The sequence below is a fragment of the Cyprinodon tularosa genome, unplaced genomic scaffold (assembly GCF_016077235.1).
Source record: "Cyprinodon tularosa strain WSP-4 unplaced genomic scaffold, ASM1607723v1 ctg88, whole genome shotgun sequence".
Classification (NCBI taxonomy): domain Eukaryota; kingdom Metazoa; phylum Chordata; class Actinopteri; order Cyprinodontiformes; family Cyprinodontidae; genus Cyprinodon; species Cyprinodon tularosa.
The window spans coordinates 464274-489388 of NW_024039651.1; the positions used below are offsets into that span (position 1 = coordinate 464274).

Here is a 25115-nt window from a genome sequence, read left to right on the forward strand (position 1 = left end):
AAATGATCATGTTCTCAGTGGGAGCTGATGCAGCCTCCAGAATCTGCATTCCTCTGCAGAAATGCTGATCTGTTTAGGTTGGGTCAATACATTTGAACCAAAGTTCTTTTTCAAGACTCTTATTTAAAAACAGCACACCTCCTTTCCTGCTTTGCTTAGACCTCTCACTGTGTGTTCATCCAGCAGGCTGCCTTTGACGTTCAGATATTTCACTTTCCTGCAAAACACAGAACATGTCATAAGTGCTCCATTACACCATGATGGAAAATTCAGACACACAAAAGCCTACCAACAGTGTTTTCCTGAATAATCCCTTTATTTTATCTCATTTTTGTTATGAGAAGAAAAACGATGCACAAGAATCCTCAATCTCATTGGACTGGAGAGGTTATTTCCAGCAGCCACTCTATTAACATGTGGCTTCTGCTGCTGAGCAGTCCTGCAGCTGTGTGTGGAAAGCCTAAAGCAAACCCAAAGAAAACCGAATCACAGTTCCTTGAAAAGCATTGACGCAAATTAACCTGGAGCTCCTAAAGAGTGAAGTGATGTTGGAGGCATGAAAGACATTAGATCCATTGAACAATGCTTGCAAACTGCTGATTCTGAACAATAAAAGCTCCTCTTGACGGTGGATGCTGTGAAGACACCTTAACTCTAACCAGGATTAGTGATGCATTAACAAATAAAATGAAGAAGAATATTGATGAAAGGAGATTTACTAAAGGAAACTGTGTTTTCTACAAGTGAAGGCCGGTCTGTCTTTTCTGGCAAAAACAGGAAGAATGAATACATTTTCATTAGTGTTTTTTTTCTTTTCAGCTCCTGGAATCATCCCCTTGAAACATGTTGAACCGAAGATGTCGACATCCTTATGCAAACCTCAAAAGTCCAGGCCATGAAATAAATTCTCAAAGGAAAACACCTGGAGGCTTCTGTCCCAGCAGTGCCTGTTGGGGAATCACTAATTACCTATATATCATAGAGACAGATATACCTCAATCTGGCAAAATATCCTAGAGCTATATGTTGGATTTCTTTTTGTAAAGCCATTGTCCTTTGGCTTTTTTTAATAATAAAAAAAAAAGATACAAATATAAAATTAAAAAGCTGATCTCATATCTTTCTGAAAAAAAGATCTTCTATCTTACTCTTTTCCTTTCTTGTTTTACAAACATCTTCACCTCTTTCAGGATCTCAGTTGAGATGTTTGATTATTGCAAAGTCAACTCCAGTCCAGTATTAGCAGCAAATTATTATTCTATGGCACTTAAAATGTGTATCCCAATTGAAAATGCAAAAAAAGTAGCCCTTTGAAAAGAAAATTTGATACCTCTAGCAGCTCTAAACAGTTTTGTTCTTAGTTTGGAGGAAATAAACTCCAAAGCTTATATATAAGCCAGAGCCTCTGTGGTCACTTACTTGTCCTGAAGCTGGACCCTGTGGCCCCAGTTTAAAGATCTGACATGGTTCTGAATGGCCTCTGCCATCATCGCCCTGCAAGAAGATCCCAGAGTTATCAACAATAAATGTCACATTTAACAAGTTTCTATGTCAACATCTATTCTAGCCAGTTTCAATTTGTCATGAGGAAAAGAAAATCTTTAGGTAGACTGGCTTTTTTCCTCAACTCACCACTAGATGGTGCTGTTAAATAACAGATAGATAGCTAACAGTTTTACTCTAACACACATGAATAAAATGAATAAACCACCTGATAAAGTGCTCAGAAATATTACAAAACATAACAAAAGTAGTGATTAGTAGGAGAATATGTCTAAAAATGTAGAACAGTGTGTTCTAATGACCCTTTTGGAAAAAAGTCCTATAAAAAAATTAATAATAAAAAAAAAAAAATATATATTTATTTATATATATATATATATATATATATATATATATATATATATATATATATATATATATATATATATATATATATACACAAACACTTTCACTCCATTGATAAACTGTGGTTACCAATCATGGCTGACCGTCTCTGGCATCTGCCAGCCATATTTCTTTGCATCTTTGACTGCTGTACCAAGGAGAGCAGCCTGATGCATGAGTTTTTTGGGAATGCAACCAACATTGACGCACGTTCCACCGAGACCCCACTTGGTTCCTGTTAGAAAGAGCATTAACTGCTTTCAGAGAACATAGATCTATAAAGGCCATATTACAGGGGGGTTATCATCAACACTGTATTTTACCTTTAGCAGACGGTTCCACATAATCTAGAACAGCCACTTTCTGTCCCAGCTGTGCCGCTGTGCAAAATATGAGGGCAGTTAGACAGAAACCTGACAAATAAATAAACAGGAATAAACAGGCAAAGAGAGCTCACCTTCTTTAGAGCAGGCCAGGCCTCCAGAACCACCACCAATGACCACCAAGTCATAGTCATATTTCCCTATAAGATGGATAATTTTACACATTTTCACTATGTCTTTGAAAATGTCTCCAAGCTGCCCCATGTCAGAAAATGAACTAAGGATGGAATATTTTCTAAACTAGCAAATATCGCAATTAATATGAACACTATAGATAAAACGCAAACTTTTGGAATCAAATATATGACAACTAGGGCTGGGTATTTTCGCCAAAGTTGTGAATAGATTCGATTTTGATTCATACAGTCCTAAATCGATTAATTTCGATTCGATCTGTTTTTACAATAATGAAAGTGGTTTCACCGTGGTTCGAAATACTCATGTATTTATTTTTTTCCTGTCACATTAAACACAAAGTGCAATTTTGTAAATCGGACAGTTTAAACTTGAGATGTGAACAAACTGACTTAAAAGTGCAAACTTGTTTGTGAAACGTGAAAAAGTGAAGTCTCACACGAGCAAGCAGACATGACAAAGCAGACATGCATGAGCTGCATTATCTTCAATGTACAAACCATATCTGCAGCGTTGTCTTTAACAACTACAGGGTGTTTGCTTGTCAGCCCCCATATGTTAATATCTTTTAGCGAATACATAATTAAAAATATATACAATTTTGTGTGTAGCACATGAAAAAGGGGGGACATTTCAAACCTTAGATAAGCCTTAGCGATTCTACAGACATTGAGCATGTATAAAAGCTTGGGGAAGAGGGCCTAAATTTCCCATAATAAACACCTAAACATAATTCTGACAACAAAATTATCCCAAACTTCTCGGAGAATAAAGGCAGAGACATAAACTGAATTTCCCAACGTTTCTCCCATTGCAAGGCCAATAAACTCAGGTAATAGAGTTTAAAACGTTTTTATTTTTTCGGAAAGACGAGTTTTTAATAGAATAAAATGATTGCGTAAAGTCAGATGAAGTTACAAAAGCTATCGGAGCCGTTTATCCTGTCTGCCTTTTTAACGTAAACGTTAATTTTGTGTATGAGCTCTACACAGAAACGCTTTAAAACACTAAAAATATCACTAACCTGTAATGTTTCTGGTAAAAACCTGCAAACACTTCAGCCTTCTCCACTTATGTCTCCCTCCGCAGAGGGCCGCCATGATGTTATAGCCAAAGGACCCCTGACCGGAGCAGTCTGTTTACGGAATCGCCTGAGTAAAATTCCTTACTACTAATTCTCCAAACTTTTCTTGAATTTATAGAAGAAAAGTTGCAAATTTTATTGCAATTCCTTTAGACTGTTATTGGTAAAATTAGTTTGATAGTATTATTATAATTTGAATAAACGACATGTAAATGAAAATAATTGTGCTGTTCGTCTTATTCTTTTAAAGTATAACAGGCGTTAAAATGCATTTACCGCCACCTACCAAGCTGGAGTGTGCATATCGATGAAATTCTGGGAAAATTTATGTTTTTACCTCAATACACACATTTACCTAATAAGTACTATTAAAAAACCCTTTGCTTTTAAAGATAACTTATCAAATGACTCCTGATTTTTATGTATTTTCTAATACATTGATTGATTGACTATTGATCACAGTGAAAATAACTAAAAACGAACCTCCTCTTTAGTAAGACCTGTTTTTAAAAAAAATCATATTGTAGTTGCATTCGATTTATTCATACGATATATCTCATATATTTATTAAATATATCTAGCTTTCCAGATGGCTTCCTAATATCTCGAGGTAATGGTTTTATTCTATAAATAATGACCAAAAGTAGAATTCACATGGTTATTTACCAGACTACATTAAAGGAACGCAATCATTAAACGTGTTTTCCTCCAGAAAAGCAGTGCCTCTTTTTTAATTGTTAGTGATAAACAAAAACCAAAAAACTTGCATTCGATTTTTCTTCGAAAATTGAGTACATTTCATTTTTCTGTTTCAAAACAATACTTCCTAAGTTTTGCTTCTAATATGACTGAAGCTGAAAGTGTAACATCTTATTTTATAAAAGGGAAAAGCAGTACAAAAGACAAACTAATTACAGTTTCTATGCCAGCACATTTAGGTGCTATATTTTCAGTACAGGGGCCAAACCAGGGGCCAAGAACAGTACTACAGGGGCCCTGCCCTCTACTGGCCTTTGTATAGAACCGTCCATGACACTAGTGATCAGCTAATGCAGCATTATTTCATACCATTTAATCTATGTAAAGTGGCAAGTTAAAGCATTTTTCTGTCTTAATTTTTTTTACATTTTTGTGATGTTGTAAATGTGACCTTAAATCTTTGATTTCAGGTGATAAACTAACTAGTGCATGTCTGTAAAGCTGCAGGTCTTTAACATGTCTCTACCAGCTTTATACGTCTGGACACAAAATATTTTTATTCTAAGATCAGTTTGAGTGAAGAGCATCTGTGTGAACGTAAATATTTAACTCTTACCACATGTTCTTGTCGCCTTTAGGAATCTAGAATTCAGCAGAGCTACAGGAACACATGAACACCCTTTTTTTTCTATTCTCATTCCCTCCATTTTATACCTTGGTGTTTGTTTATGGTTAAGCCCTTCTTTGTATTTTGTCTCATCTCACCACAGCATCTTCTTCATTCCTGCTGTCACTGTGTCGCCTACATGGCTTCAGACAAACTGCAAACAAGCTTTCTTCTTGTCCCTCTTTAATAAAGGCATGATAAACTTTTCACTCACACAGTTTAACCAATTGCAAAGCTAATCACTTAACCAATGTAGGAAATCACATCTTTATGTTATTTTTTTGTTTATAAACCATAGAGGAAATAAGGGATATGTTCACCCTAGTTAAAAAAAAGACAGATTAGATTGCAGTATAAGCAAATATAAAACGGAGCCAAGCAACCCTTCATTTCCAGGCATGATTTATTGAAAACACACCAAATTTATACTCTACAAACCAGTATTTTTCCAGTATGTTTAACAAGCGTAATATTTGCCTCTGGGTATTAGTAAAATTAACATAATACATTCTGTCACTCCGGCATCGCTTTTGCTCGCTACGAAAGCTCCAACAGCTTTACTTCTAGGAAATCAAATCCATTTGTCATATGCGCTCTAACTCATTAAAAGTTTATAGTACAATGTAATACAAGGCAGCAACCCGCCAACAGTCTAAACTACTTAGGATGGGGGACAGCCAGGGGAGAGGGGCCTGGATGGATGAATGGATGAGCTGGATGGTGGGAGGGGGGGCTGATACAGGGAAGGAAGGGGGAAGATGTGGAATGGATTTATATAAAACACAGTTATCTTTATCTAGCATGGAAAAGATTAAGGCACATGTTAGGTACAAACACATCTGCTACTCAGTTACTGTAGTTTGGCGGTCTGGAATCTGTTGTATCTACACAGGTAGGTCTGTTTGATTCCTGGTGTCTCTGTGGGTCTTACAGCTCTATGTTCTGTAAATGAACAACAGGCCGCACATTCACACAACCCAGAAGCCTTTCATTACTTTAGAAACCACAAGTCCGACTCCCGATCCTTTGGTTGTGGTAGTGCATTCAAGAATGAGACAGTCACCTGGGTCTTCGTCCAATGAGAAGCCCCTGTGTCTGAGGACGCACATAAGGGTCGTTTGGGTTATGAACAGTTGGGAGTTTTTTTTTTTTGTTTGGGTTTTAACATACAGAAACAATTATTTTCATAGTTTGTTTTTTTTACACGTACACCTTTGTAAACACTGTAAAAGATGCAAGCTTTACAAAGTCACATACGTCACAAACAAAAACCAAAATAAAAGCAGACTTGAACGCAGGCACATGCCGTTCGCCTCGACTGACACATGAAATCAGATCGGGTTCGATTCTCCGTAATGGCAACACGATTCTGCATCTCAACCGTAAAAAATATATATATATTTATATATGACCCATCTTTAATTTACACACTGTCCTTTTGTCTCTAGCCTTTAGCAACCCTCTTTCTGCACGAGTGGGTTAAGTAACATCCAAATGACCTCACAAAGAAAAACTGGCACTTGAAAAGAACAGAATAGAGTAGAAAGATCTTCATGCTCACAACTGGATCATCTCCTTGAAGATGCTGCAGACAAGGTGGGGGTGATGGTAATAGAAACACCCAAACGCATGAGGAAGATATATATATGTATAGTTTTCTTCTTCTTTAAATTAAAAGTCTCCTGTTGCTGCCACAAACACGGATCCACCTGCATGATGAAGAACAAAACGGATACATCTTCGTCTCTGTGACCTTTTCCACAAATACAAAATATAAATAGGTGATCGCCGGTTTGGCTCGACGACATTTGACACACGTTTAAATTATGCAAGACGGTTATTTTTCTGGTTTACAAACAACAGTGAGCCTTCATCAGATGAAATGTGCTTTCCAAACAAGGTGATATCGATATACAAGTAAGGAATCAGATTTTTCTTTTTTTTTTTCTTTACTTTGATTTTTTGTGTTTTACTCTAATATATATTTATGGAAAAAAAAATCCAACGTAAATGCTTTTAGACCAACCCCATTTCTTTAACACTTTTTAGAAACACATCATTTATAAACATAATGCCTTAAATCCTCTTTGATACACAACACAGAGGACCAGCGAACAGCCGAAACCTGCACCGCCACACACAACCTGAGAGTTCACACTGAAAGAAAGCCGGCGGCAGTGAGCGAAGCCGACGGCTTCATACGGGCTGAAGCAAACAGAAACTCACTCAGGATTTTGTTCCTCCTGTGATGCTGTGTGAGGATGAAACGTCACTAGCCTCTCCCCAGATTCCTACGTACTGGTTCCATAACCCTGATAACCTGCCGATCACTCCTGAATTAAAAGCAGTGTCGCTTCCTTTTGTGTTCATAAAAAACAGGAACACAGTGAACCCAGATAGATTTTTTTTTTTTTTGCTTTTAAGGATATAACTGTTTACCTCTACAATGCTAGGGCTCTCCTCAGGCTCGGTTCTTTCCTTTCATTTTTCTCCTCCCTCTGTCATTTTCTCTGCTCCTTTTTCATAACAACGTACCAAATTCAAACCCTTCAAACTCCCTTAAGTCCTTTTCCTCATCTCCTTTCCTTTCAGATTCACTTTGCTCTTTCCATTTCTATCAAATATACTCTGAGCAGGAGTCAACACTGTAAAAATTCACATGATATCGAGGAATGTAGATATGAAAGAGTAGGAAGTGTCAGTACTCTAGTTTTTTTTTTTTTTGTCTTTTTTTTCTCCGTTGTAAAACATGACTGCTGCTGGGTTGTTTCTGCTGTGGCCGTATATTTTGTTTTAAATGCTCTTCTCTGTTCAAAGCCCCGCTCCAAAGGTGAGCTCTTGTGAAATGGCAGTGGTGATATGAGGGATCCTCTTGTAGTCGGGGATGTCGCTCTATTGCTGGTTTAAGCCTGAAGCACATGGAGAAAGGAAAACAAATATTAAAAAAAGTTTTAGTGGCTTAAATTAGCATGAAGATTAATATTTTATTCAAAATTTGTAGGTAATTTTAAGGCTGTTTACAAAATAATACATATATACAATGATTAATAATAATGTTTTATGCCAATAACTTTACAATTTTGAGGTGGTGACGTGTTGCACTGGAAAACATCAAAATCTAGATAAATAATTTTTTCTTAAAATAAGTGCATTTGTTCTTGAATTGAGGAGATAAAAGAGACATTTTGTGAATGGAGCAAGAAAATTTAGATTTAAAATAAGAATACACAACTGGATTTTCTTATTTCAAGTGAATATTATCTAATTATCTTATTTTAAGAGTAAAGATACACATTCCACTGGCAAACTATCTCATTTACCTATTCAAATTAAGAGTAAATACACTTAATTTAAGAAATTTGTACTTATTTCTAGATCGTTTTCCCAGTGCATGTATATAAATATAAGAGATTATCTTTTTAAAGGAAATGTGTTAAATGGATACATGGAAACATAATGAATGACATGAGGATCCCTTTTTCCAAAAATATCCTCCACCCAGAATAAAAAGGTGAATTTTGTTAAAGGGTGCTGCCCTGTTAGAATCATTGTTTAATAAACCACTGACTTAAACAGAAGGGGAGAACCAAAACTGACAGATCAGTTTACAGTTTATGCAGCATCTTCAAAAAATTTGCTCTAAGTCAAAAGCCTAACCACTTAATATTATTAAATAAAGTTGTTGTTTTTTTTCTTCAGTGTCTGAGCTAAATAAAAAGACTGAGATTAAAACTACCTACATTCAGCCCCGCAAAAACGATCTAGAAATAAATATTATTACAGGTGTATGAACAAGCAAATAGTAATAGTTAGGGACTGTAAAAATTTGTGTATAAATATACAATTAATATGGAAGCTACAGTACATGCACAGATTATACAGAATATACAGGAATGCTAGGAAAAGGATTATATATGTGTATTAGTGGATTTATAATACAAGATAAATAATGGCAGATAAGATTTACAGATTTAAAGATTATATTCAGATTGTATATAGATTGTGTATGTGTGTGAGGGGTACAGTCCATATGTTATTATTGTATGGGGGGATACAGTCCTTATAGTTGTGTCAGAAGGCGTGTATGTATAAGTGCATTTACCCTTAATTTGAGAAGGTAAATTAGATGATTTCCCAATGGATTGAGTATTTTTACTCTCAAAATAAGATAATTAGATAATATGCACTTGAAATAAGGCTTTTTCCTATTTTAAATGTAAATCTTCTTGTTTCATTGACAAAGTGTCTCACTTACCTCTTCAATTCAAGATAAAATACACTTATTTGAAGAAAAAATTACTTATTTAATTTCACTTGTTTGCAGTGTTTTAATTTGTCAGTATTTTATGGAGTGGATTTTTTTTCATTATTGTTGCAATCAATGAACAAATTTTGTAAATTGAAATTGAAAATAATTAAATAATAACTGTTTTTGAGAGTGACTTAGCCATTTCTCTTAGAATTTTGTTTCATTTTCATAACCTTATAACTTCATAACTTTACATTTCTTTAATAGATTTTATATTTTCAATTAGTTCTACTGCAATTCAAACCCAGTACAAATATGGACTCCTGATCCACACGTTAACTAATAAAAATCTTTCTAACATCAACCCAGACCAATAGAAATGCGTCTTTGCTGCTCACATAATCTATGAAACATAACTAAGAAAGAAGGCCATCCATAAATATCAATTTGAAAAAGAATATTTAGAAGAAAAAAAATGAAAATATAAAAACTGTTAAAAAAAATGATAAAAATAAAATATGAAATCTGTAAAAAAGAAAAAAAGAAAAACAAGATCTGCAGAAAAACTGCAAAGTTACTCCAAAAGCAGTTTTTTATTAAAAAGGTTTTAAAATTTTCATTCCTGGATTGCATTTCTTTTTTTCAACTTCAATTGCAAAATTTAAAAAAAAAGAAAAATCGCTCCATAGAATTTTTACTTCCAATCATCCTGCATCAAATTACCCCAACGTGTGTGAAAACCCAGACAGCAAAAGATGTTTATTCAATGTTGAATGATGGTCAGAAAGGTTGATTTTTGGGTATAGTCGATGATTTATGGTGGGCCAACAATCAAAGGATCATCCAATACCAGCCAATGAAGCAATGTTGAAATAATATTTTGAACTATGTCGCTCTGTGGTCTGGTTCAAACGAATGAAATGCCAAAGTATTGACCAATCATACACTGTCTGCTGCATCATTATTATGTTTGCTGCTGCCTTTTATACAAACAGCTTCAGACTGTCCCCCAGAAACTATTTATTTTTATTATTCCAATCTCTGCTACCGGTATTTGATGGTTAATGGAAACGCAACTAGTGTCTCGGATCAAACGGCAAAAGAAAGATTTCATATTTAACAGAACAAGACAATGTAATCATAGTAATAGTGTATAATTTAGAAAATTAAAAAGGTTAATTTCAGGAATCTTCAAATTAAACTTTTATAAACTATAAGTAAACCTGGAAGTGTATTAAAAGTAAATGAAAGTATACCTGGAGGAATACTTTAAGTATAGCACGGTACAAAGTACACTTCAAGTTGGCCAATTTAGTGACATAAAATATGTTTTAGTAACCATATATTATACTAGCATCAAAGAGCTTGGTGAACGTTGGATATATACTTAGTATGAACTTGAAGTATGTCTAGTTTTGGTGAGAAAGGCTTCAAAGTGGATTGAGTATTTCTGTCAAACTATGTTTAATAAGTCATTTTTTCTTAAAATCAGTGCATTTTTTCTTGAAATAAGGATTGAAGTGAGACATTTTGCCAATGGAACAAGACAATTTACACTTAAAATAAGAAAACATAATTGCATTGTCTTATTTCAAGTGCATATTATCTAATTATCTTATTTTTAGAGTAAAAATACCAATTCCATTGGCAAAGTATCGCATTTACCTACTCAAATTAAGGTTAAATACACTTAATTTAATTTTTTTTTACTTATTTCTAGATTGTTTTTCCAGTGTAGATTCCTGGCCTTCACTGCAAAAACGATCTCAAAATGAGTAAAAATGTCTTAAATTAAATGTATTTACTCTTAATTTGAGCAGGTTAATAAGATGATTTGCCAATGGAATTAGTATTTTTACTCTTAAAATAAGCTATCTAGATATTATGCACTTGAAATAAGACAATGCAATTGTTTTTTTCTTGTTTAAAGTGTAAATTGTCTTGTTCCATTGGCAAAGTGTCTCACTTCAATCCTTATTTCAAGAAAAAATGCACTGATTTTAAGAAAAAATGACTTATTTAGATTTTTTTTTTTTTTGCAGTGTTGTATATTTCCTGTTTGTTTTTCATCAGTCTAGCTGGGAACTTTTCTTCCACATGCCCTTTAAAAGCCGTTACAGTTATTGCTTCAGACGGATGGCAGCTGGAAGCGAAAGATGGCCGAACAGATGCAGGATGGTCCGGATGAAATGAACCTAACTTACCTGCAGTTGTTGTTATTTTTCTAAAGGGTTACTATGTGAGCTACGATGATTAACCCAATGTATGAATATTAGAGAATGTTTTCTCAAAAGATGACTTAGACAAGAGGGCGGGGGTCAGAAAGGCAGGAGCAGAGGACAACAGCAGGGATGAGGAGGAAGAGAGAGAAACATGCTGAGGAGAAAACAATGAGAGAGACAGAGATTAACCCTGATTGGCTGGCGACCTTGAGAAACCCATTCTGCAACACTTTGAATATTTTAGCCGAGAAAAAAATGTGTGAGGAATGCAAATAGGAGGACTTCCTGTGCCGGCCCTTAATGAAAACCGGAGGTTTTCATTAAGGGCCACCTGAGTCCCTGGAGGATCTCTTCAAAAAAAAAAAAAGAATGACTCCCCATTCTATCATTTTGCAAACCCATTCCTTCAAAGGTTGTCGGGCATCAGGGGGGAAGCAGAGAGGAAGGCGTTGGGCGTACATTTGAACGAGGGGGGCGGAGTGGAATTGTAAACAAAGACCAAATTCCTGTCAATGCTCCATGTGTGACACAGAGGAGAAAATCCAACAGCATATTTACAGACTGTATGGTCGCAGGTTTAGAGTTTTACAAAATAACTTCTGCTTTTTAGCTTTTATTTCTTTTATTTTTCTTATTTATTTTATTTTTTTAACCTAATGCATCAAGCAGAAATAGGGTCTGTTTCAGCGGGCCGACCAATCAGGGACAGAAATGTAATGATCTACATGATGCAGTGAGAAGGGGGAGAAAAGGTGATATGATCAACTGGGGAGGATGGAAATGATTCAGGACTCAAAGTTGAGGGTAGCAATTTGGTTTGCTTTTGATTCATTTCAGGAACCTACCATGCATGCACTTAGACCCAGGAGTCAACAGGCTGAGGCTTAACATCACAAGCGTCCACCAGACTGACCGCAGGCCTGTTACTCCTGATATAGTGTTTCCTATTTGTGTCATTCTGTAGCCAAGGGAGGTCGGGTTAGGAACAAACAAAACAAAAAAAGAAAACACAGTAAAACAAAGAGGTCAGTACATTTTACACAAAGGCTTAAAAAACCAGACATGCATTGCATCCATGAATAAAAAAGCAAAAGTTAGATTCCTGGCACAAGGAAGGCTTTGGAAAGAAGTCAGAGATATCAGAAATCAGCAAAACAAAGCATGCAAATCAAAGGAGAGAAGCTGCATTCAAAGCAGGTCACGGATCAGGAGAACATAGAGCTTCACAGTAATCCTCAGAGACCTGCACAGCTGCCCTGGCTTTACGGTAACAGAGTCCTCTTCAGCCAAACCTGAAGGAATTCCTGAGAGGAATCATAAAACTAAAAAAATACCTCCATCATCATAAATAAAAGATTGAATCCCGGCTGGTTATTGTCAATTTGAACAGTAACCTAATTACTGATGAGTCAAGCTAAAGCTCATCTCTGTTCCAACTGTCAAACATGGTGCTGGTCGTATTATGCTACGGGCTGCCGGAGAATTAAGGACAAACAAGGACCAGCTACCTGATAAATGGCTGTTTTCCAGAAGCACAATCGTCCTGTTGACAGAGCAGGTAAAGCTGCTCTAAAAAGCCTGCTTCCTATCATGAAAGCAATCAGCAAAGTTAGTTTTACTAATTCTGATAAAAAAGAGGTTAAAAAAAGGCAGGATTGCCCCAAAAAATCTTTCGTTGTTCTCTGTTGAAAACTTGACAAAGGAAGATTTAATCAGATATTAGATGGACTGTATGAATTCAACATTTTGAATCCTTTCTGTATAATTATAACAGACTGGATTATTAAAAATAAATTCTGATTCTGGCTGCAGTTAAATACCATTCTGAACAGTTCAGATGCATCATTAAAAACCCAAATGAATGATAAAAGCCTCTCTAAATATGCGAAAACCTGGTCTCTGTGCTCTATGTGCTACTAAAAATAGATGAGAGGGATGCCAAATGAAGGACCACTGGGTTCAGATACGCTCTGTTCTCCAAGTTCTGACAGGTTCTTCTCCTTATGTGGACAGGCTGGCCTCACCTTTGGTTCTTTAACAATGATTAGACACCTGAAGTCCAGGTGGGATCCTTGATTATTTACTACAAACTAACTCATCTCTACATTTTTGTTTTTTGCTTTACAACACAAACACATCCGCTCTCCACCCATAGAGACCACACACCACAGATTCACTGACCTTCAAATATCCTAACAAAAACACCATCGCTTCTACAGTAAAATATCCTCCTCACGTGAATACAACACAGCAACTCACAGCAGATATCAGGATTGCTTTTTATTTATGCAGCCATTTTTGTCGGAATAGTTTGTTTTGGTGAAGAAGCTTCCATTTTCTCAGTTTTTACATTAAAGTGAGACGCTGCTGTGCACAATCTGATAAAGAACCCTGATATCATGCAGTGAGGTTTAAACAGATCATGTTTAAAATGAAAACAAGCTGAGAAGGAAGTTAATACTCTCATTCTTTTAGTGCTGCAAGTGTTTTAAGGCTGAACAGAAGATGCTGTGCCATCTTAAGTCTGTTAATCTGAAACATCTCACATTAGTATCAATGAGCAGAAGCCGTCAATAAAGCAATTCATGGCTTTTTTTTTCACCAAACACATTTAACCAACTTCTAATATTACCTTAAAAAGACCTTTAGAAGTAGAAAGATAACCCTCAGTTTATGTAAACACACACTGATGCAGCCAGACTTTTTATTTTCCCACAAGGCCGATCTCATCCATCAACTAGATGAAAACCAAACAGCCAAAAAGTACTTGAAAGTCATCCGACATGTCGGCCATCCTCCGAGGCCATAATCTTCTCACTCTGCTTGACAATAAACAAGCTCTTGCTGCATAATCAGTAGACGACCTCTTGACAGTTCGGCAGCGCGCCCATTTCTGTAACAAGGCTCGTCTCCAGGAAGTGTGTTCGTTGGCGGTTCTTTTAATCAGACACAGATTAATTGCTTTACGCACTCCAAAAGCTTACAGGCAATTAACCGGTGGCTCAAAGATCTGAGGGTGTCCGCAGCGCTGAGCTGTGGGGGCAACATTAACCGAGGACGACAACTTCCAGCCTGTTTAGAGAGTCGATAGAATTAAGAGCTTCTAATGAGGACCACCACAGAAGGAGTGGGGAGGGGAGAGGACAAGGGATGATGTTTCCACATAAAATCAGTTCTGTCTGTGGCCCTTGAACCAGATGAGATCACAGGAGGGTTAGCTTTACCTTCAATGGTTCCCGTTCTGTCAGGTCCGCAGAGCCGTCGTCTGTTTTGTATTTGCAGTCCTTGTCCCTCTGGTCAATGGTGGAGTAACCATCTAATGAGATCAGAGGACTGTGGTCAGCTCATTCCTTTGACTGGGATCAGTGGTTTAAGATTTCCAAGACACAAAGAGAAAGTTTTTCCTTTTACGAGATGGGAATGTTGGGAATGTTTTGGGAACATAAACATGATTACTTAGACTTACAGTTATTAAAGTGTCATTAAATAACTGTCTGGAAACACACAGAATATTAAGGCTTATATATTTTTAACGTTCTATTATTCATGTGAACAATTCAATAAAATATTGTAAAAACAATCCAACTTTTCTAGAGATGCATTGAGAAATCCCCTTTGACTGATTTTCATCCCGATAAATTGTGATCAGTGAACATGTTGTGTTTCTGTGGCACCCTGATCCACTAAAGTTCTTCCAACTGGAGGTTATTAACTAAAGGAAGCTTTAAAAATCTGTTTGTTTTTTTTAATTGGAAGGCATACTTATGAGATCATTTAAAAGAAAGTATAGAAAATTACAAGAACAGTCTGAGAGAGCGGGATCTTCAGTAGATAACAGGAAGGCAGCAAAGCTGCTGTTTTTTCCTCGTTCAATGGAACAAGCAGGATTTGGAAATCTCTGCAACCTTTTTTTAACCCCCAGTTAAGGCAGGGATGCACAATTTCTGAGGAAAACACTCGGAAGCCGTGTTTCACTTTGAACTAACTTGAAAAAATGTTGAAAAAAGAACATTAGGTGCGTTTTTAGTCAACCATGTGATGCAAAGCATCAAATGTTTAGGTTACACTTTGCTCTATTAAACAGGAAGTAGAGTTAGCAAGCCAAGACAGACCACAGCTCAGTTATTGAGCAACGCTTTAATAAATGTTGCCATCCAACAAGTTGTACTTATTTATAGCATTAGTGACGGTATGCACCATTCGGATAGGTAGAAAGAGATTTGATTTTAAAACAGTCATGTACGGTAAATATTCATCTGTCAGAACTATTTCCATCTTATCTTGAACATATTTCCTTCTATTCACAAACCAGCTCATCGGACTGTAAAGAAAAACTTTTTTGTGAAACTTAACAAGTTGATTCAAATGTTGCTGCTTCCATAAAGCTCTTCTAAAAGCTATTCTTCAAAATGGCATTAAAACCGATAATGGAAGCATATTCAGTGACTGATGTTTTGTTTTGCTAGCTGCACTAACTTATTGTTAAAGAACAACTCTTTTCTTTTTTTTTAGAGAAGAAGCTCCAGTTGAGGCTAATTTCTAAACTGTTTTCTTTAATTGACTGAAGTTAGATATCATGAAGACGAGAAAGTCTTACTGCATCCTTTTAGCTCAAAGATGTGTATAGCAGCTGTCTTGAATTTCTTCCAAAATACTTTACTGCATTAATCTGTTGGATTATGACCTACTAGTTCTACTTTGACCAATGTTCTTTGTAGATTAGCAGAAACAAGTAGGAATGTCTTCCCTTTCGCTTCAAGCTACACAGCTAAAAAAAACATTGGTTTAACTATCTGTCCACTGAGATCAGAGTCCTAAACAGGTCAAATTTTCAGGAACCTCAAACTATTTGACCCGATGCAGATCTAATAAAGAGAGATGTCAGATCAAACAATACAGTACTGGAAACTGGAGAGCAATCCGCAGAAAGAAAGCGATTTTTAATATCAGAGGACAACGCAGCTTGGCTTAGGGTTATCTCAGGGTTACTAAAAATTCAAACTTGATATTTTCAAATTTCAATACCATGGGGGGAAAAAAAAGATAAAAATCTTTTCATTAATGTAAAAAACTTACCTTTTATAAGTATAAATAAAATGATTATATGTTAATGTTCCCGAAGGATTATTGTTTTAATGAGTAAATAATCCAGAAATCTAAAATAAACAGTAGCAAAAAAGGCAAACAACATTGAAAAATGTGTGTATCTGGATACACTGTATGAAGGAATAGATTACTTTCAGAGTCAGACTGAGTATGGATATTTTTAATAACTGTGGCTCTTGCTGCACCTGGACTCAGCTGGTCCAGAAGTGTCTCATCATCAGACACTCGTTGCAGGAATTGACACTTTTCAGACACATGCTGCCTGAAAATAAGTTGTGTAATTTTGACTGAAGCTAAAATAGAAAAACCCAGAGCCGCAGAATGGTTTCCAGGGTAATGATGTTTGGGCCCAGATCAGAGAACGGGAAACAGAGCGTGATGAGAGAAACAGCAAACTGCCAACATCCAGGATGGTAATCTGCTGTTGTGCTGTTTAAGTAATTCAGAATTAAAGGATGATTATCTTTCAGTTAGCCTCAAGGATTAGTTACTTACAGTTTCTATTGCTTTTTTGGGGCAGAGCTGTTCTCTAAGACTTTACTGGTTTTCTTTTTGCAGAAAATAAGTTAGCCAACAAAACATGTGAAAATCAAATGATATAATAAAAAAAAAATACTTTTTAAAATACAGATTTCATAAGCGAAGAAGTTCTGATCCAACTCCTTCAATCAAAACATGATCCTGATTGTGGCATATTTTAATATTTTGTGACGCTTATCCCTGGTAGATTAAACGCGTTTAGCGTGACAGAACTTATAGAAAACACGCCAGTTTGAAAGATTCAAAAACATTTGTTTATAGAAATCCAAAGTTTTCCCTAAAAATCAGTGATGTTCAGTATGGCTGTTGCAGAGAGCTTGTTCCAACCGTTACATTTCCGAATTCTCCCGAGTGGTGCCCGACTTCATACGAGTAAATAAAGTGAATGTGATTGGTCGATTATCATGAGGGCGGGATTGTTGTGGCGGAAGTTTGGTTTTGGCCGGTGTCTTGGAAATATCTTGCTAACCAGTTAGCAACTTAGTGCTAGTAGGTTCCCAATGGGAAATTACATTAGGACCAAGCAGCACTAAATTGTTGACCTAGAAACGACACTGTCAAGGAACGCTATGGACAGCAGAAACATGCAAGAGGAGGAGAGTTTTGTGTCAGAGGTTGTGGCAGTGGCGGCTGGTGAAAAATATTTTTGGTGGGGCTGATATAGCCTAGTGTAGGCATCCCCAAACTCGGTCCTGCAGGTTTTAGAGGTTTCCCTGTTTTAGCACAGCTGATTATCATGATTGCAGTAGAGAAGAAGTCAATTAATCAGCTTTCAATTAAAATCAGCTGTGCTGTAGCAAGGAAACCTCTAAAACCTGCAGGACAGCGGCCCTCGAGGACCGAGTTTGGGGATGCTTGGCCTAGTGTATGTCTCCAACTAATCCAGAATAAGAATTCAAATAAACAATTGGAAATGAAATACAATTTAACAGTAATGATTTAATTTACTATATAATAACAGTAACAGTGATGATTTTGGTCATTGTGACGGGGTTCTTTGGCCTCCAAGAATCCAGGCTCAGTCGGGTTACCGGTGTTGGTGATTTATTGTGCTCAAAAACTCAAAACAGGGAGCAAAAGAAACTAAACATATATAAGATACTCTGGGCCTCAGCCTCCCTCCAGTTACCAGCAATGTAACAAAGAAACAGAAAACAGAAATGGCCGCTCTTCCTCCCACAGCCCTCATTAAATAGTTGTAGCCCCTCACCTCAGGCTCTCTTATTTCTGATTTCTTCTCATAAATCAGTTTTGTCCATATATTACCTCCACAAACAATTGATATACAAAAAAAAAAAATGTTTACAACTTAATTCCTTTACACAGATTCATTGACTTATTCAATTACACCAAACTGTTAAACATAAAACAAAAAATAATCTGACAAACATCCGCATTCCAACAACTCTGGCGTTTTAACCGCTTACTGAGCGTTGTCTCGGGTTTGAACCCAGCAAAGACTCCGCCAGACTGAAGATGACAAGTCCCCGTAGCATAAACCCGTACCCCCCCCCCCCCCCCCCCCCCACACACACACACGGCTAACCCCACTGAAATATTAAGTGTGCACCCTCAATACGCCAGCAGGTAACCAGGAACAGCTTGTGTGTTTTAAGTTAAAGAACCGCTACTGGGCTCAGCGCGAGTGTATTGGTCCTCACAAGCACAGTATAACAGGAATGTGTGTGTGGCACGCAACGTTGGTTGTTTTAAGTGACGAGGTGGATTCGTCACAGTCACAATAACCATGACATGAAATTTTCATATCCTACAACATGGATGTTCTTCTGGCAAACTGGTAGATAAATAAGGATCTCACTGAATTTGGTGGAAGCTGCATCTCGCTCGTTACATTCGCCATTGTCCCTCTAATTGTCTGCACCTGCGCATTGGGTGCAGAAGCCTGTTAAAGGGCAGTATTTTCAGAGCCCCAAGACCATAAAATTCTGAGACGCTGATTGGCTTTTAAATTATTAAATTGACCTAGCAATAGTACATGATTGGCAGATTCTATGCACTTGTGGGGCTGTCTGATCACAGCCCCAAGACAGAGACGGTAGATTTTAAAAATAGAAATTTTCTAACTTTTGGGACAATATGGTCTGATAAAGAGTACATTTATATACATGTTTAAGCCAGAATTATTCGAAATTTAAATATGACTTCCCTACGACAATAAATTCTGTTTATCTCGGACTAAACTTTTTATTTATTAGACCACGCATTATAAGCTAGCCTAATTGACTTCCGTAAGCTTTTCTGGTAACTTTGTGTGTTTACCTTCAACTACAACTTTTTGTTTATCATATCACGCATAAATAAAGTAGCCTAGTAGACTTCCTACCACTTATAGCGTCACACATGTGCAAATATGACGTCTTGCGCCTGCGTATTGACTATGGGTATGCTGGTCTGACAGAGTATGCTGACCTGACTTATTTCACTAAGGAGGAAACATATTTTTCTATAGGTTTTTATTTGCTCAAGACGAAACAAAACCTAATGGAAATATGATAAAGTTTTATTAAAGCAGAGAACAAACAGCCTCACAAACTGCTCTGCATTAAACAGCATCAGAGAAGGAGCAATAACTGAGCTTTAGCCCTATGAGTAGAAGATCATGATCAAGCTGTGTGCCTGAACATTGCAGCAGTTAATCGACTCTGATCCACAGAAACTCAATTTGGAACAGCTCACTGCTGAGTGAAGGAGAAAACAACTGATGAAACATAGGGTGTTATTTTACTGACCTACTACATCTGACTCAGTTGTTAACATGTATCAGACTTATAATAAAATGCCCGATGTTAGACTCAGACTGCCTTCTCTGATCATCTGTAGTTTGACTTACAGTAGTAACTTATATCCTATGTTGTTCATTTCCTGTCCATTTAAGATAAATGCACTTTGACTGGTGTAGGTAATAAAATGGTTGACCTTTGTCCAATTTAAGCTAAAAGATCCAATGCTTTATGTTGGAATATTGTGAACACGGATAATATTAAAGCCTCCAACTTTCATAACATCTGGAAGATGTTTTGAAAGCCAATAAAGATGGCGACAGGAAGGACACACCTTTGGAAAGGGTGTGGTTTTGTTTTTGCATTCCTGCCATGTTCATAGTTTTCATAAGTTCATGTTTTTCTGCATATAGCAACACTGAATACTTTCATCATATTTTAAGAAAAAATAACTGAATTTAAGGTAATAAAGAGAAATCAATATTCTAAGTTTAGTTTTACAAGATGATTGAACTTATAAATGTTGTTGAGAATAAACTCACTTTTTTAAAGTGTGTTGGAGATTTTCTATAATTACCAGAAAAGGGGTTCAGTTTTGATATGTAGATTTTTCTTTAGAAGGGGTTATTCCTTGAAGATGTTGAAACCAGCCTGAAACCCAGGAGCACACACATACACACACACACACACACCAACACACACCAACACACACATACACACACCTACGCATCATAGTGAGGACCATGTGTTGACTCCCATTGACTTCCATTGATTTTCTGTCACTTTCAACCCTTTCTATCCTACAACCCTAAAATTAACTCTAAACCTGACCATAACCAATGCATACCTAACTCTAATCCTAACCCTAAACAACTGACACCTTAGCTCTAAACTTAACTATTAGCAAAATAGCATGTGAGGACCAGCAAAATGTCCTCACTTTGCAACAACTGGTCCTCAATTTGATGGTCAAATTGGAAAAAATGGTCCTTACTGTAAGGGCTAGACCGGTACACACACACACACACATTTCTAACTGACCTTGGTTCTTCTCCATCAGCGGCAGGGTGGTGTCGTCATAACCTGGTTTTCCATTCTTGGTGGTTTTAGGGGTGGCCGTCACAGTGGGCTGAGCAAAAAGATAAAGCAAGTAGCATAATATAACCTGGATCTGTTAACTCTGCAGCTCCAATAAAGGGCATTTTATTCAAAGCTGAAAATGCGTTTATACAGATTAAAGCTTCTGGGGACGTAATTCTGATTAGTTTATGAATTCAGGGAAAGTTAACTTTTTTATATATGAATTCAGTCCTATTGAACAACCTCATAGAAACTCACACACAGCCTAATGATCTAGATTACTAAGATCTAGATCAGGTGGTGGCATCAAGGAGAGTTAACACCTTAAATATATTGCTGGCGAACAGCAGTTTGAGACTCAAAGGTCAGAGGCAACCAGAGATGAGAATCTTTCATCAACTCTGATTGGAGATTTTAAGGTATATATTATTTTTGCCCTAAGCTGGATCCTGAAATTAAAGCTCCTAAATAAAAGATTCTTCTGTAATCCACTTCTTTTGTGTTTAATAAAAAATAAAAAAATTCTGATCTTTTAATTCCCTGTTGGACTCACAGCCACATGAATCACAGAACTTCAAGAGAGATCATTTTTTTAGGTCTCACTCTCTTGAACGGAATGAGCCTTGGTGAACCTCAGAATCGGGTCTCAGTACTGAAGCCTGAATAATGCATCACTTGTTTTAAAGCCTGTCACCTAAAATATACCAGCCTACTATGAGTTATTTTTATGATTTTATTCAATCCGGAAAAAAAACAGATCTGAAAGGAGAGAATCATTTTGAAAGTAAAATAAATTTATTGGAGAAACCATATTTTCACACCAACTGATATTATTTAAGAGTGAAAAAAAGTTTTAAGGAAAAAAATAAGAGAAATTGACATTTGGAAAAAGATTTCCTGGGTGGAAAGTTCTCTTAAAAAATGTTTTTACTCTCAAATATTGTTATTTTTATTTTATTTTTTACAATCAGAGTGAAAACATTTTCTTTAAAAAATAGATTTCTCTCTCAACTTTTTTCTTCTCTCTCTCAAAATGTCAAAAAATTCAGGATTTTTCTCTGGATGTGAAAAATGTTTGCCTTTGTTCCTCTTAGCCAGTTTCAACAGAACTGGCAGCTGAGTGGTGATATCGGGTACAAAGGTGGTTACACCTCTGCATGCCCAGACTGCCTCGCTCCACAAGCAGGTGTGTCTTTATAAGCAGCGCCACACCTGGAATGTGAACGAGAGCTTCTGGCTGCAACTGAACCAGAAGGTTGCCATCGGGTTTGTGTTTTGCAACTTATTGCTGTAAAATACACATCAAAACACAAACACAATAGGCTTTTGTTTGTGGTGACAATCTTTACCACAGCTGTCTTCACCATGATTTAACATGTTGGGCAACTTTGTTTGCTTTGCTGTAGCATCATTTGTGGCCTTGTGGTTCCAACCAAAACGATAATAAAACCCACTGAGATTTATAGAGATATTCAAGAGGCTACTGAAGCCCAGCTTAGCCCTGATAAGCTCCATAATGTTTGATTGACCAGATCAAAGCAGGAAGTTTAACTTGTGAAAAAGTAAAGTTTTGTACCTGGAAGTGGCTTTTGTTCCAACCGTCTTTTGCCAAAGCGTTCCTCAGCTCCTTGTAGCTCCAAACCGTCTGCAGTACATGTGATGCCGCCTTTGTTTCACGAGCTGATTGGCTGAGGGGAGAGAAGATGAATGAAAAACGGTGAATAAATGAGGAATTTACAAGAGCAATTAGAGCAAGAAAGCCCAGCTAACCCCCTGACAGTAACAGCTGCTGTGGTGGATCGGCGCGCCGACGATCAATCTCTTTATTCAAAGGCTCTGCCTCCACGCCTGCCTTCAAGCTCCGCTTTTGTTTTTAATTCATAACCAGATGAGTTATGAATTTGCTTTCATTAGTTACCTCTGAGGATCCAGAATTAATTAAGAAGTGGTTTTGTGGGGGGGGGGGGATGATTCCCATCAAAGAAAGCTAACCCATGAGGCTGAGCAGCTATGCAGCCATTTGCTCTGCGGCTGGACGATGTATATTCATGGTAGTTAGCAGCTGTCAGCATAATCAATACACCCCAGCACAATAATAGGTCTTTAAATAAGAGAGCATCATGAGGTGGGTCAGTCCTCCAGTCTTTAAACTTGTAGATTTAGAGCTCCATCAACAGCACTGCCTCAAGCTGGAAAAGCCTTTTAAATAATTTGTGGAGGGCAGAAAAGTCTGCAGGCTCACACTTTTCAGGATTTGAAAGGCAAACTCTTACTAGTAGAGATATATTACACTATTCTCCATGAATACTAATAAAAACCGTATGATGCAACCAGCTCTCAAAGCCTAGCTATAGTAGAATGAAAACAAGGTCTAAAAAAACACACATCTCAGACTGGTGTGTGTGATCTTCTACATCCGACGCAGAGAATTCATGCCTCTTTAATTTTACACATTTGATCACGTTACAGAAAAAGACATTTATGTGAAACTGCTTTATTCTGAAGTGGAAGAAAAATTTATGTTTCTTTCTCCAATCCTCTGTACACCATAGCCTAAAATAAAACCCAATGTAAGCAAACTATCACTCAATCAATCAATCAATCAATCAATCAATCAATCAATCAATCAATCAATCAATCAATCAATCAATCAATCAATCAATCAATCAATCAATCAATAATGTAGATTTAAATATAGTTGAAAACAAACTACAGGATTTTGAACCCAAGATAATAAAGAGTGATTAAATATTTATCTTTAGCTAACAGGGGGAGCTGGAATAAAAGCTTTTAAACTTTTTATTCAATGGTGGATGGTTGGTCCAGAGCTGCATTTGACTGCCTAGAAGGATGAGGGAATTCAGTTTTGGGTTTGTTCATAAAGAAAGGTTTAAGGGCCCATTGGGATTGACGCACGGACATTTTGGGTGGAAAATGAGCTGTACGTCACAGCGTCTGCAGCGTTTAAAGTCTGTGCGGCCTCCTCTAAGAGCTGCTTCCCGAGGAGATACAGTTAAGGAGATAATGTGGCAGTAGCCACCAGGTGGCAGTAGCCAGGAACGTTGTGGAAAAACTTTCTTGGAGTTTTTTCCACAATCATATTATAGTGGTGATATATATTAGCTAAATCACGGGATGTCTCTAAATGTTTACATTTGCGAACCCTTGCTGCTCCTCGCTCGCAATGTTTTCCGCGCGGATCCATCCTCGTGGATTTTCCTAGGTGCAGGAGGAGAGGCGTGGAAGCCCAAAACGATTATTTGGCTGCAGAGAACATGCTGATGTGTCAAGAATAAAACTATTTGTAGCTATGACTTTGATTTGATGTCTTCAAGAAATGCTTGGATGGACTGTATGTCAGAAGAGTTTGGAGACACAGGCAGATAAATTTCTAAATTATCTGCGTAAGGATGGTAAAAAAAAAAACGCTATATAATAATTTATCAAAGAACCAAGTGCAAAGAAAACAAATAGAGGGCTGAGAAAACAACCTTGGGGCACACCGGAGGTTACAGTAAGATACCATTAGAGAACGTTTTATTGGTTAGTTATGACTTTAACCAAACCGAAACACTACTTTGTGTTGATATAACTCCCCAAACTTAGGAAACAGTTGTTCCTTCATCAGATAATCTGCACCTCGTCCTCTTGATGGCGACCAGCTTCTCGATGGCCTGGGCCTGGATGAGGGAGCGAGCGTTTTCCGAGCTGTCCATCACAATCTCGTGAATGGTGTTGAGGATGGCCACCACGGTGTCCTCCTCCAGGTTCTTGGCTGGTCTTTGCTGACCACTTGGCAGGTTGCTGACAAGGTCCCGCATTGCGTAGCTTCCTGTAAGGTGAAGGGTATTTTAGGATACAAAGTCTTTAATTCTTCTATATGATTAAAAATATCTTAAGATATAATGTTCAGTAGTTGAATGCTTCTTACCAATCAGATCCTTGTTGCGTCGATCAATGGAGAGGTTGCGGAGAGCGATGGCCACAGCTCGGACCACCTTGTCAGAGTCGGAACGCAGCAGCTCCACCAGGATGGGGAGACCTTTCTCCTTCCGCACCGTGGCTCGGATGTAGTTGGACCACTGGAAGAAAGCAAACAGACCATGTATGAGAAATTAAATTTTCACTTTCTCTCCCATTTGGTCCTATATGTGAGCACAAACACTCCATCATTCATTCATTAGCGCCTCCTGCTGCTGGGCTCGCTGCACAGCGGGGCTCTGAATGGACATTTGCTTTAATTTGTCTGTATTTTAACATCACTGCATTTTACTTCTTATTTTCTTTCGCATGAAACATCAGCTTTGACATAAAAGGATCTC

The 25115-nt window shown here is 37.2% G+C and overlaps 2 protein-coding genes across 9 annotated transcripts in view; both read right to left on the reverse strand.

Moving 5' to 3' along the window:
• Positions 1-3542, reverse strand: part of txnrd2.2 (thioredoxin reductase 2, tandem duplicate 2) — a 34828-nt gene extending 31286 nt beyond the window's left edge. The window contains exons 1-6 of the mRNA XM_038273606.1: positions 3430-3542; positions 2345-2410; positions 2211-2267; positions 1978-2122; positions 1420-1494; positions 139-217 (exon numbers count right to left, since the gene is read on the reverse strand). Coding sequence (XP_038129534.1) covers positions 139-217; positions 1420-1494; positions 1978-2122; positions 2211-2267; positions 2345-2410; positions 3430-3505 — 498 coding nt within the window. The 5' untranslated portion in view covers positions 3506-3542. The remainder of the gene's footprint in view (positions 1-138; positions 218-1419; positions 1495-1977; positions 2123-2210; positions 2268-2344; positions 2411-3429) is intronic.
• A 3725-nt stretch (positions 3543-7267) lies between these two features.
• arvcfb (ARVCF delta catenin family member b) overlaps positions 7268-25115 on the reverse strand; it is a 386639-nt gene continuing 368791 nt past the window's right edge. For 7 of the 8 annotated variants that reach the window (XM_038273622.1, XM_038273620.1, XM_038273621.1 and 4 more), the window contains 7 exons: positions 24725-24875; positions 24433-24625; positions 22370-22481; positions 20755-20842; positions 14551-14642; positions 12172-12284; positions 7268-7764 (listed from right to left, as the gene is read on the reverse strand). In XM_038273622.1, the coding sequence (XP_038129550.1) occupies positions 12183-12284; positions 14551-14642; positions 20755-20842; positions 22370-22481; positions 24433-24625; positions 24725-24875 (738 nt within the window). In that variant the 3' untranslated portion in view covers positions 7268-7764; positions 12172-12182. The remainder of the gene's footprint in view (positions 7765-12171; positions 12285-14550; positions 14643-20754; positions 20843-22369; positions 22482-24432; positions 24626-24724; positions 24876-25115) is intronic. The other variant, XM_038273623.1, reaches the window with a different exon arrangement.